Below are 13736 nucleotides of genomic sequence, written 5' to 3'. Positions count from 1 at the left end.
CACGAGTGACATCTTAAAGCTGAGTTTGAATTATGGCTCAGACACTCATTAGCTGTGTGACTTTGCACAGGTTAGTTCTCCTGGGCTTTATTTTCCCCATCTGCAAAATGGGATACACAATTCCTACCTTCCTCCTGGGGCTGTTTGTGAAGATTCAATGGGTCATATGTAAAAGCTCCTATTATAGAGCCCAGCACATAGCTTTATGTAATAAGCTACTATTAATACTATTAACCACTAATGAGCAAACCAATTCACTAAGACCCCTGCTGGAGTAATCATGGGTTAGTACTTTGCATTTATTCTCTCTAAACCTTACCAAAGATCACACAGCTATTGAAAGGCAAAGGTGGATGAGAACATAACCTGACTCGTTGCTAAACCAGTTCTTTCAACCCAAGGCTCCACTTCCTTCCCTGAGTATTGAAGGGACAGGGGGAGAGGGCCAGAAGGCAGAGAGGGAAAGGAGGGAGTTGACAATGAGGGTTGCACTGGGAGACATGTGGACAGCCTGAGGATAGTAGGTCTGAGAGCTAAGGGTCCAGAGGAGGGAATGAAAAGGAAAGGCGAACTCCCGAGGAGATACTAGGGCACTTCAAGCAATTCCAAACCAGGACCCTAAACCTTTAACTACCCAACCAACCAAATTAGCCCTAGAAGGTGGACAGTGAGCTTCCTGACATGACCTTGATGGTGGCCCACCAGCCTGGCCACAAGGGACTAGAAATCCAGAGCTCAGATGGTCCTCAACCACTGGGAGTCACATAGGTCCTGGCATCAAGAGGGCTTCCCTGAGCAGATATAAGGCCTCTAGGAAGTTAATCACATCAGAATCAACGTGGGCAGAGCAGGAAGACAGGCTTTAGATATCTGTTTGAGATTCTTCAATTTACAGATGAGGAAACTAAGGCTCAGAGAAGATATGTAAAGTGACAAAAAGGCGGTCAGTAGCAGAAAACAGACTAACAATTAAAAATGAAAGTCTGTCTCACCAATGACTTCATGTTTTGAAAACCAGGATTCACCAAAAATGAGTCAAATACAGTTCAGTTTCAAAATGGTAACTTTTTTTTTTTTTTTTGAGATGGAGTCTCGCTCTGTCACCCAGGCTGGAGTGCAGTGGGACAATCTCGGCTCACTGCAACCTCTGCCTCCCAGGTTCGAGCCATTCTCCTGCCTCAGCCTCCTGAGTAGCTGGGACTATAGGCACATGCCACCATGCCTGGCTAATTTTTTGTATTTTTAGTAGAGATGGGGTTTTACCGTGTTAGCCAGAATGGTCTCGATCTCATAACCTCATGATCCGCCTGCCTCGGCCTCCCAAAGTGCTGGGATTATAGGCATGAGCCACCGTGCGTGGCCAATGATAACTTTTCTCATGTGCGTGTAGCTAAAACACATTATTCCTTTAAATTAAGAATGAATGAGAATAATAAACAAACTAAAAGATAAAATACCTAAGAATAACCATAAGCGTGTATTGCCTCTCTAAAAAAAAAAAAAATGTAAATACTATTTGAAGAACACACACAGAGACTTAAGTCAATGGTACAGTGCACCCTGTTCCTGGACAGCAAGAGTTAACATATGGATATCAATTATCCTTGGGTTAATTTATAAAAAGAATGTAGTCCCAGCCAAGCACAGTGGCTCATGCCTGTAATCCCAGCACTTTGGGAGGCCGAGGCGGGTGGATCACTTAAGGTCAGAAGTTCAAGATCAGCCTGGCCAACATGTTTGAAACCCCATCTCCACTAAAAATACAAAAATTAGGGAGGCATGGTGGCAGGCGCCTGTAATCTCAGCTACTTGGGAGGCTGAAGCAGGTTCAAAATTGCTTGAACCTAGGAGGCAGAGGTTGCAGTGAGCCAAGATCACGCTACTACACTCCAGCCTGGGCAACAGAGCGAGATTCCATATCAGAAAAAAAAAAAAAGTCTCAATAAAATAATAAATTAATAGCTTCAGAACTAGAAAAAATTCTAAAATTAACAGCTGGGAAATGTGTGAAAAAGAAAGAGCAATAAGGAGACACTAGCCATACCAGATATTTTAAAAATATTATAAAGGTACAATAATTAAAATAGAATTGTACAAGCAAATATACAGACAGATGAATCGCTGAAAGAGAGAACCAGAAAAGGATTCAAATGCATTTAGAAATGAAGTAAATAAAGGTGGCATTTCAAACAGTGAGGTATGGTATTAGTACAATGGGGAGCCATAGTTCTCACTATATACCTGGCAAAATTTCAGGTGGATCAAATATTTATATAGCTTAAAAAAAAGAAAAATGGGCCAGGCGCAGTGGCTGTTGTCTATAATCCCTGCGCTTTGGGAGGCCGAGGCGGGAGGATCTCCTGAAGTCAGGAGTTGGTCACTTGAGGTCAGCCTGGCCAACATGGTGAGACCTCATCTCTACTAAAAATACAAAAAATTAGCCAGGTGTGGTGGTACACACCTGTAGTCCCAGCTACTCAGGAGGCTGAGGCAGGAGGATCACTTGAACCCACGAGAGGAAGGTTGCAGTGAACCAAGATCATGCCACTGCACTCCAGCCTGGGTGACAGAGCGAGGCTCCGTCAAAAAAATAAAATAAAATAAAGTAAAATAAAATGTGATCCAACCATTATGCAGAAAATAAAATGGTTTTTAATTTACATATTGCTAAATGAAAAAAGATGTTAAAAATACTATACTTGCGGCCAGGCACAGTGGTTTATGCCTGTAATTCCAGAACTTTGGGAGGCCGAGGTGGGCGGATCACCCACCTCGGGAATTCAAGACCAACCTGACCAACATGGAGAAACCCTGCCTCTACTAAAAATACAAAATTAGCCAAGCGTGGTGGTGCATGCCTGTAATCCCAGCTACTCGGGAGGCTGAGGCAGGAGAATCACTTGAACCCGGGAGGTGGAGGTTGTAGTGAGCCGAGATCACACCATCACACTACCCCAGCCTGGGCGACAAGAGCAAAACTCCATCGCAAAAAAAAAAAAAAAGAAAAGAAAAGAAAATACTATACATAAAACGCAAACATTTGCATTTAGACAAAAAAAGAGATGGTTGCAAAGCAATGTGAATGTACTTAGTATCACTGACTTGCATGCTTAAAAATGGTTATAATGGTGACTTTTAGGCAGGGCAGGGTGGCTCACACCTGTAATCCTAGCACTTTGGGAGGCTGAGGAGGAAGGGTCATTTGAGGCCAGGAGTTTGAGACCAGCCTGAAAAACATAGCGAGACTCCATCTCTACAAAAAAAATTAAAGAAATCAGCAAGGTGTGATGTTGTGTGCATGTAGTCCCAGCTACTTAGGAGGCTGAGGTGGGACAATCACTTGAGCCCAGGAGCTGGAGGCTGCCATGAGCTGTGATTGTGCCTCTGTACTCCATCCTGGGTGACAAAGCAAGATCCTGTCTCAAAATAGGAAAATATAAAAATAAAAAGGGTAACTTTTAATGTTATGTGTATTTTACCAAAAAATTTTTAAAAGGAAAAAATACATTTGCTATTGTTTGTTTAGCCATAGAATGTTTCTGGAAGGATATACAAGAAACTGATAAGGGCTGACTCTAGGGAATGGGTAGTTGGGGATAAGGTGGGGATAAGGTATTTCTCTGTGTGCTTTCTGGACTTTGAATTATGTCAGTGCCTTAGGTACCAACAAATAATATGAATTTTAAAATAACCAAAACTTTCAAATGGGCTTCTTTGTTTAAATTTTTATTTACTTAATTTTTATTTAATTTCTTGTAGAAACGGGGTCTCTCTATGTTGCCCAGGCTGGTTTTGAACTCCTGGACTCAAGTGATCCTTCCGCTTCAGCCTTCCAAAGTGCTAGGATTACGGGTGTGAGCCACAGTGCTAGGCCATTAAAATGGGCTTCTTTTTAAAACTGCTATAAAATCTTTACTGGAGTTGGGCACTTAATACATATTAATACTTCTTGTTGTAGGGCAAAGGTCAGCAAACTACAGCCCATGTGCCAATGCCAGCTTGACTTGTTTTGTAAATAAAGTATTATGTGAACACAGCCATACTCATTTGTTTAGGGGTTTTTGTTTGTTTGTTTTTTGAGACAGGGTCTCACTCTATTGAACAGGTTGTAGTGCAGTGGTACAATCTCATCTCCCTGCAGCCTTGACTGCCCAGGCTTAAGTTATCCACCCACCTCAGCCTCCTGAGAAGCTGGGACTACAAGTGTGCACCATCACAATTAACTAATTTTTGTATTTTTTGTAGAGACAGGGTTTGCCACGTTGCCCAGGCTGGTCTTGAACTCCTGGCCTAAAGTGATCTGCCCACCTCAGCCTCCCAAAGTGCTGGTATTACAGATGTGAGCCACTGCACCCAACCATACAGGTGAAAATTTGTTTTACATATTGCCTACAGCTGCTCAAAGAAGAATCCAGTAGGTGCAACAAGGCCATATGGCCCTCAAAACCTAAAAATTTATTATCTAGCCATTTAAGAAAAAGCTTAACAAAACATGCTCTACAGCAATTAAAATAATTTAAATATCAAATGTATTTCCTGTTCATTTTTATGTGGTAGCCAGATTTCTCAAATACCATATTTATTAAGTAGGATTTTAACCTTCCAGTGATTTAAATTAGCACTGGTAAATAAGATAAAATAGTGATATACATGAACAATGTTGATACTACTTATATAATGACAATGATCCAAAAAGTTATTTCTCTATAGTAATACATGCACTTCTAGAAAACACACTCTAAATGTATTCTAGGGTTATTCAAAATATCAATTTAAGGTAAAGATTTAAGAAAAATTTATTCATGTCTTCCTAATTAGATGGTGAATACATTTTAAAAGTTTAAACTGTATTTGTTCTAGCTAGCTCCCTCTAAACTTATGCCTTTTGCTAAAGTTATTGAGTGGAAAAGGTACGTTGCTCACAGTGACAGGACAGTCAGAAACTGTCCCTCCTTAACACAAAGCCAGGTGGACACTCTTGGTTCAGGTGGACAGTACAGAAAAGTCCTCTGGAACAAAAGCCAAGAAGCTCTGAAGTGAGCTTGAGACACAAGGTCTTGTGGAGCCTGGGAAGCAGGAGATCAAGTTGGCTCCTGACTCTGCCATGTTCATGGTGGCCCCAATTGGCCCGAAATTAGTTTCTTCATATAGCACATAATGGCATATTAACCTCTACCCTCAAACACACCAAGATCCTTGCTACTTATAGAAAAGTCAATGGAGAAAGTACCAGAGTGGATCAGAAATGGGTTACATACTGTTAGACAGAATAGCCCTGCCAGGAGGGACATTCATTACTCACCCACTGAAGATTTTAACAGGCAGATAAAGGGCAAATCTGTCAGACTAACAAGGCCTGGAACTGAGCATATGCTCAAGGATGACAGAGTAGAAACTAAAGATCTTCAATGTCCTTTTAAAAACAAACTTAAAAAAATCTACTAAAAAATAATAGTCTTCATGTTATATAACATTTTTTTTCTTTTCTTTTTTTTGGGGGGGGGGGGGGCAGGGACAGGGTCTCATTCTGTCACCCAGGCTGGAGTGCAACAGAATAACCAGGGCTCGCTGCAGCCTTGAACTCCCAGGCTCAAGTGATCATCCTACTTCAGTCTCGGGAGTAGTTGGGTCTGCTGGCATGCATCACCATGCCCAGCTAATTTTTTTATTTTTGTAGAGCTAGGATCTTGCTATGTTTCCAGGGCTGGTCTCGAACTCGTGGGCTCAAGCAATCCTCCCGCCTCTGCCTCCCAAAATGCTGGGATTACAGCATGCCCAACCAACAATTATCTAATAGTAGTCCACAGGGCTTCAGAGAGTCTGCAAAATGTGTGTGTTTTTAAGATAGGACAATTAAAAAAAAAAAAAGATGCACACTCGAACATGTTCCAAGCCAAATGTTAAGACAATGAAGCCCGCCACCACACATAATTTTGTATTGCTAGGATAGCTCAGTATAATGTTGACCTCAAAACGGAGCTTGTCCTCCCATCTCTGATTAATCAAAGTAACTACACAGCATGCTGTTCAGGAAAAGTCACCCTGACAACGGCCATGTGCATCACGCTTGTCTCACTGTTGTATAACCAAATAGAGAAAAACAAATGAGCCACTGAAGTGCTCCAAGTCAGCAACTGTCTGTCACTCATAATTCTGACAGCATATTAGAATCATGGGAATATGCCCACCATTCACATGTCCAACCTCACAAGTAAAGATTATCCATTTTGAACTTTCAAAACTATTGCTGTTACCTGTTACACATTTTGGGGTTCTATGAAACAGTCCATTAGGAAAAGGGGTTCTGATATTCAAAAATGTTTGAAAACCACTGAACCAAGGTTTAATAAAGGTCTTAAATATCAGGTACCCTTGAATCCCAGAGGTTACTATGAAGGCTATTCAAAAAGACAAGACTCTCCCTCAGCCTAAAGTGTGTGTATGTATGTGTGTATGTATATGTGCATGTCCACTGGTGGTGCTGGGGAAGGGTTGGTCAGCCAGGCTAGATGGTACTATTATGTTTCAAAAACAAAGTTTTCTTGTTTCACTTCTCAACTGTAAATGTAAATCCCAGTAGCTAAGGCCGCATAGGGAAAGAGCACTTGACTGGGTGCCCTGGGTTCAAATCATAATCTGATGACTTATTTAATGGTTCTACAACAATGACAGAAATCATATCTTCTTAATTTTGTTTTCCCAAATAAGTGACTTGAGATCGCCTTGTTAGAGGTGAGATGGTATTTCTGAAAACACTCCAGAAACTTTAAATCACTACTCAGCTGTACCCAGTTACCTTAGCTCCATAGAGTTGCTTTAGTTCTATTAACAAAAAGAGTACGACTGTGGTACATCCATAGCATGGAATACTACTGGACAATAAGAATAAATGACTACTGAAACACACAACAACATGGATGAATCTCAAGGATATTATACAGAGTAAAAAGGGCCTCTCTCAAAAAGATACATACCACGTGATTCCATTAACCAAGAATCATAAATTACATAATTATAGACAGTTAAAACAGTTTAGTGTTTCCAGGGTTAGGGATAAGTATGGCTACAAAGTATGGGTACCAGGAGGGAATCTCATGGTCTTAGTATACCTCAGTACCTTGATTGTGGGAGTGATTACACAAGGCTATACTTGTAATGAAAGCACACAGAGCTATATGCACACACAAATGAGTATGTGTATATCACTGGTAAAATATGAATAAGCTCTAGTGATTATGCCAATGTCAACTGGTTTTGTAGTTTTGATATCCTACTGTGGGTTTATGGGCTTTTGCCATGGGAGGAAGACCAGCAGAGGAATTCATGGGACTCTCCTGTACATTTCTTTACAATCTCCTGTGAATCTATAATTATTTCAAAATAAAAGTGTTTTCTAAAAGCCCTGGGAAAATAAAAGGCAAAAAAGCAAATACATCTACTCATCTCTAGTTGTTCTGAAAGTTTAAAGAGCTACGGAAAAGTCCCAATGTTTCAAGAAATAAAAGGAAAGGGGATTGTTGAGTACAAAGACAACAAATTCAAAGATGAGAGGAAAAAATGCAACTGTATATTAAGTCAAGATCCAAAAGTGAATTTCAAAAATCCATGCCATGCAGATCACAAGGTCAGGAGTTCAAGACCAGCCTAGCCAATATGGTGAAACACCGTCTCTACTAAAAATACAAAAATTAGCCGGGCATGGTGGCAGGCGCCTATAGTCCCAGCTACTCAGGGGGCTGAGGCAGGAGAATCGCTTGAACCCGGGAGGCAGAGGTTGCAGTGAGCCGAGATTGCGCCATTGCACTCCAGCCTGGGTGACAGAGGGAGACTCCGTCTCAAAAAAAAAAAAAAAAAATTACCATAACAAAAATATTTTGCCAGGCGCGGTGGCTCATGCCTGTAATCCCAACACTTTGGGAAGCCAAGGCAGGTGGATCACCTGAGGTCAGGAGTTCCAGACAAGCCTGACCAACATGGAGAAACCCCTTCTCTACTGAAAATACAAAAATTAGCCAGGTGTGGTAGCACATGCCTGTAATCCCAGCTACTCGGGCGGCGGAGGCAGGCGAATCGCTTGAACCTGGGAGGCAGAGGGTGGTGGTGAGCCAAAATCGCGCCATTGCACTCCAGCCTGGGAAACAAGTGCGAAACTCCGTCTCAAAAAGAAAAAAAAAACCAAACCCATGCCATGCCAACCTACAGTACTGAAAGGGCAAGGAAATAATATTCTATCACAGAAAGCAAGCCAAAGGGGCTGGGCCTGTTTCTCATAATCTCAATAGGCTATACAGATTCTTATTGGACAATGGGCAGCCACCCCCTTTACTGGGAACAATCCCTGAACCCCCATTAACGCTATAATATAACACAGGTGGGCCCCAGGCAGTCTTTTTGCCCCTGTCGATAATCTGTAAGCTCTACTACCACCAGATCAGACAACTAGACCAGGGGAGAGCATTTGATCCATAACAAACCTCTTTCCCCTCTGGCCACAGGTGACTGTTCCAAAAACTAATATCTGATCTAAATTTGGCTGGAATTACTTACTCAGAAATTTAGAACTGGGACTAAGATTCTGACCTTGGTCTACCTAGCCTCTTGAACACAAAAATGTAAAACTGGGGCGAGGCCAAAGGTGGCCATTTTGCATTTTCCAAGAAAATAAGCAAGGAGTAAAATAAAAAAGAACCAAAAGGACTCCAGAGAAGCAGGAAACAAGGCAGACCAAGGCCCTCAAGATGGAATTCCAGGTTCTGAGCCTGAAGGCAGCCCTGCCTCTGAGTCCTAGGACCCAGTCTATTTTCCCAACAATATTTGTATTTGCCCCTAAAAAAAAATCCTAACCAATATAACCATGACTTTTAAAAACTCAGCTTCCCAAGACAGTTGGGCAGCTGTCAAGACATCCAGGGAACTTGTGACACCCTTAGGAGCCAGCCAGCCAGTGCCACCTCTCCCGGAACTGCAATTTACAGACAAGGGCCAGGGCAGGCAGGTGCTGGCCAGGCATGGTTTCCCCAGGCAGGTAAGGAGGTCCCACCCACCACAGGCACATCTCAGAGATGGAGATGACAGACTCAAATGTCAGGAAAATAAAGAAAAAGAAACATAGAAGTTATAAAGCCAGCCTGCATGACTTTGGATCTTAAAGAAAATTTACCTCAAAGAGAAGATAAGAGTCCATGGGAAGATTAAACTGCCACTCCAAAGATTTCAGTCCCTGCTGTTCAACTCCTCACTTTGTGACCACAGGCAAGGCCCCTTCCCATTTGCGGGTCCCAGCTGCCTCAAGCAGAGCATGAGAGGTTTAGACTCAGTGATCCCTAAAGTCCTCTCTTACTCCATCAATGGACTATGTATGGCAGCCTGGAACTCTGAGGAAGCCAAACGAAAAAGCGAAGCTCAGTCTGCTGCCGTTCATGCTGTGTATCTGGGGCTCTGCTATGACTTGCCATTGTTGCTGGCCTCAAAATTCCCTCCAAGGACCAGTTTGTGCTTCTCTAGACCTGTTTCCTGGAAGCTCTGCCTACCTGAATCATGAAGTCATTTTCCTCCTGGACCTCACAGATGCAGCGGACCACCTCGAAGTCATAGCGGTCATCCCCATCAAGTTCCTCATCTGGGTTGGTGGTCACATCCACATCTTGGCCATACTCATCATCACTCCAGAGAAAGCTCTCAGAAGAGGACTCACTCAAATTATCCTCCTCTACGAGGAAAGGGAAAACAACAGTTACTATTTTAGGTTATAAAATTAAAAAACCTTTGATTGTCAAGAATGAAAAATGACATTATAGTCCCATACCTCCAAGCAAGAACATTCATAGGGCAAGGAAACGAGAATGCCGATCTGTCCTTGGATCTGTCATTTAGTAACAGCCCAAATGAAGCACGCTGCCTGGCAGTGAACTCAACTCCACTTCCTCATTTCACTGAGAGAATGAAGCCCAACGGCAGTGGCTACTCAAGATCATAGAACTCAGTGGCAGAGGAGCTACAACTCCCCATGAACCACACAGGCCACCATCCCTGACAACTCTAAAATGTTCTTCAGCCTCACCCCATCCAGTCAGGACCTGGCTTACAGTCTGTCTGTATCCAGAGCTACCTTTAAAACTCTGTAAACAAAGGCTGAGCATGGTGGTTCATGCCTCTAATACCAGCACTTTGGGAGGCCGAAGGAGGAGCATTGCTTGCACTCAAGAGTTCAAGTCAAGCCTGGGCAACATGGCAAAACCCCATCTCCACTAAAAGAAAAAGAAAAATTAGCTGGGCACGGTGATGCATGTCTACAGTCCCAGCTACTCAGGAGGCTGAGGCAGGAGGATCCCTTGAGCCTGCGAGTTTGAGGCTGCAGTGAGCTATGATCACACCACTGCACTCCATCCAGGGTGACAGCGTGAGACTTTGTCTCAAAAGACAAACAGGCTGGGCACAGTGGCTCACGCCTGTAATCCCAGCACTTTAGGAGGCCAAGGTGGGCCGATCACTTGAGCCTAGGATTTGAGACCAGCCTGGCCAACGTGGTGAAACCCTGTCTCTACTAAAAATACAAAAAAATTAGCCAGGTGTGGTGGTGTGCACCTGTAATCCCAGCTATGGGGAGGCTGAGGCAGGAGAATCACTTGAACCCAGGAGGCAGAGGTTGCAGTGAGCCAAGATCACGCCACTGCACTCCAGCCTAGGTGACAGAGTGAGACTCCGTCTCAAAAACAAAAATCAAAAACAAAAACTCTGTAGACAGTGAGGAATGAGGAAGAGGAAGATTCCAGGGATAATCAGAGGCAGAATCACTTGATGCCTGATTAGTTATAATCACAGCTAACTTTTACTAAGCGCTTGTTCTGAAGCAGACACTGTTCTAAGTCAGGCATAACTATTAATATTTTATTGCACTTCACAGATATTGTATCTTTTTTTACAAATTGAAGGTGTGTGGCAGCAACCCTGAAAGTCTATTGACACCATTATTGCAAAAGCAAATACTTTGTGTCTGTCAGCATTTTTAAGCAATAAAGTATTGTTTTACTTTTTATTTTTTTTATTTAATTTATTTATTTTTGAGACAGGGTCTCATTCTTTCTCCCAGAGTGCAGTGGCATGATCACAGCTCACTGCAGCCTTGACCTCCTGGGCTCAGGTGTTCCTCCCACCTCAGCCACCTAAGTAGCTGAGATTACAGGTGCATGCCACAACAACCGGCTAACTTTTTTTGTATTTTTTGTAGAGGCAAGGTTTGCCATGTTGCCCAGGCTGGTCTTGAACTCCTGGGGTCAAGCAATCCACCCGCCTCAGCCTCCCAAAGTGTTGGGATTACAGGTGTGGGACATTGCACCCATCTTTCATTTTTTAAATTGTCAGTTAACGTAATGAAATGTATTGCTAGTTCAAATTTTTGAACATTACATCAAAACAAGATTGATCTAATGAACACATATGTCACATTTTTCAGGACATATGGAATAACTAAACTAATTTTATCTCAAAGAAAGTTTTAAGAAATGTAACAGTCCAGGCGCGGTGGCTCATGCCTGTAATCCCAGCACTTTGGGAGGTCAAAGTGGGTGGATCACAAGGTCAGGAGTTCAAGACCAGCCTGACCAACATGGTGAAACCCTGTGTATACTAAAACTACAAAAATTAGCCGGGCGTGGTGGCGTACACCTGTAATCCCAGCAACTTGGGAGGTTGAGACAGGAGAATTGCTTGAATCCGGGAGGCAGAGGTTGCAGTGAGCCAAGATCGCACCACTGCACTCCAGCCTGGGCGACAGAGTGAGACTCTGTCTCAAAAACAAAAACAAAGCAAAACAAAACAAAATATATATATATATTTTAAAATATAAATATATATATATAAACCCTTTCTCAAGAGGGCTCAAAGATATGTTTTAAGAGTCGTGTGTGTGAACAAATACCGTCATTCACCTGCACATCCACTTACACTTCAATGCCTTCATATGTACCATCCTGTAGCAGGACACACTGGCCAATGCAGCAAGTGAGAAGGCTTTTCAATGCCAGCAGGACTTTGTAACACCTGGGTGAGTGGGTGCCTCCCCTTCCAGGCCCCATATTAGGTTGAGCACATATATATATGTGTGTGTATATCTATATATATATATAAAACATTTTACTTTTTTAACATATATACATATATATATGTATATGTATATATATAACATAGTTTACCGTTTTTTGTTTTTTTTTTTTTTTTTTTGAGACGGAGTCTGGCTTTGTCACCCAGGCTGGAGTGAAGTGGCGTGATCTTGGCTCACTGCAACCTCTGCCTCCCAGATTCAAGCGATTCTCCTGCCTCAACCTCCTGAGTAGCTGGGATTACAAGGCAGACACCACCACGCCTGGCTAAGTTTTTGTATTTTTGCAGAGATGGGTTTCACCATGTTGGCCAGGCTGGTCTCGAACTTCTGGGCTCAAGTGACCCACCTGCCTCACCTCACAAAGTGTAGGGATTACAAGTGTGAGCCACCGCGCCTGGCCACCAATTTTTACATTGAATAATTTTTCTATTGAGTTGAGTTCTTATATATTCCGGCTACTAATCTCTTGTTGATGAATAGTTTACAAATATTTTCTTTCATTCAGTAGGTTTTCAGTTCACTCTATTAATCGTTTAGTTTGCTGTGCATAAGCTTTTCAGCTTGATGCAATCCCACTTGTCCATTTCTGTATTTGTTGTCTATGCTTTTGAGGACTTACTCCAAAAAACTTGACATTTCTCAACACAGCAATATTTTTCAATTAAGGTATATGCATTGTTTTAGACATATGCTACTGAACACTTAAGAGACTACAATATAGTATAAACATAAGTTTTGTAAACACTGGGAAAATAAAAATTATGTCTGACTAGCTTTATTTGTTTTATTGTAGTGGCCTAGAACCAAACCCGTAATATCTCCCAGGTATGCTTGTATTTTCCAATAAATGATCAGCAAATGATCAGGACAGAAGAGCCTCCTTACCCAATGCTTTCACTTTCCCTTTGTGGTGTCCAGATTCTGGGCCATGAAGCTGCGGGCTCATATGGACCCCTGGCTTGTGTGAGGACCCACATCTGGTAACAGCAAATGTCTTGGGTGGAGAAGGTTCCTGGGAGGTGTCACTGATCTCCTCACTGCAGGGGCATTCTGGAAGAACAGGATCAGGAAGGAATGAATAACCCTAGTTAACACTGGTGCATTCTAGAATCAATCTCATCCAACCAACAAGCCTCCTTTTCAAGCAGCACAAAGGCTCAGGGACAATTCAACCAAAAAGAGGTGTGGAGAGCAGATGAAAGGGCCCAAACACCTCCTCTTAAGTATTGACCCTCTCCTCTTTTTCTGATAAGATTGTTTTTCTAAGCTAGAAGATACACCGAGAATAAAACGTGGCATCTTTAAGTCCCAAGTCAGAATATATAGATTTTTCTAAACATTTTTGTGAGGGCTAGACACAGTTTTTAAGAAGGGAATCCTTTCTCAAGAGGGCTCAAAGATGTGTTTTAAGAGTCGTGTGTGTGAACAAATACCATCATTCACCTGCACATCTGCTTACACTTCGATGCCTTCATCTGTACCATCCTGCAGCAGGGCACACTGGCCAAGGCAGCAAGTGAGAAGGCTTTTCAATGCCAGCAGGACTTTGTAACACCTGGGTGAGTAGATGCCTCCCCTTCCAGGGCCCATACTAGGTTGAGCCCACAAGCCCTGGTAAGAGACTATTGGTCCTTCC

At 42.6% G+C, this 13736-nt stretch overlaps 1 protein-coding gene across 3 annotated transcripts in view; it reads right to left on the bottom strand.

Moving 5' to 3' along the window:
• The window catches only part of PHF20 (PHD finger protein 20), a 183402-nt gene that overhangs the window by 24760 nt on the left and 144906 nt on the right, over positions 1-13736 (bottom strand). For all 3 annotated transcript variants that reach the window (XM_031005036.3, XM_055373429.2, XM_055373432.2), the window contains 2 exons: positions 12986-13150; positions 9531-9709 (listed from right to left, as the gene is read on the bottom strand). In XM_031005036.3, the coding sequence (XP_030860896.1) occupies positions 9531-9709; positions 12986-13150 (344 nt within the window). The remainder of the gene's footprint in view (positions 1-9530; positions 9710-12985; positions 13151-13736) is intronic.

This window comes from Gorilla gorilla, chromosome 21 (genome assembly GCF_029281585.2).
Source record: "Gorilla gorilla gorilla isolate KB3781 chromosome 21, NHGRI_mGorGor1-v2.1_pri, whole genome shotgun sequence".
Classification (NCBI taxonomy): domain Eukaryota; kingdom Metazoa; phylum Chordata; class Mammalia; order Primates; family Hominidae; genus Gorilla; species Gorilla gorilla.
Note: the sequence above shows the minus strand (reverse complement) of the source record. Positions and strands in the feature narration are given on the sequence as shown.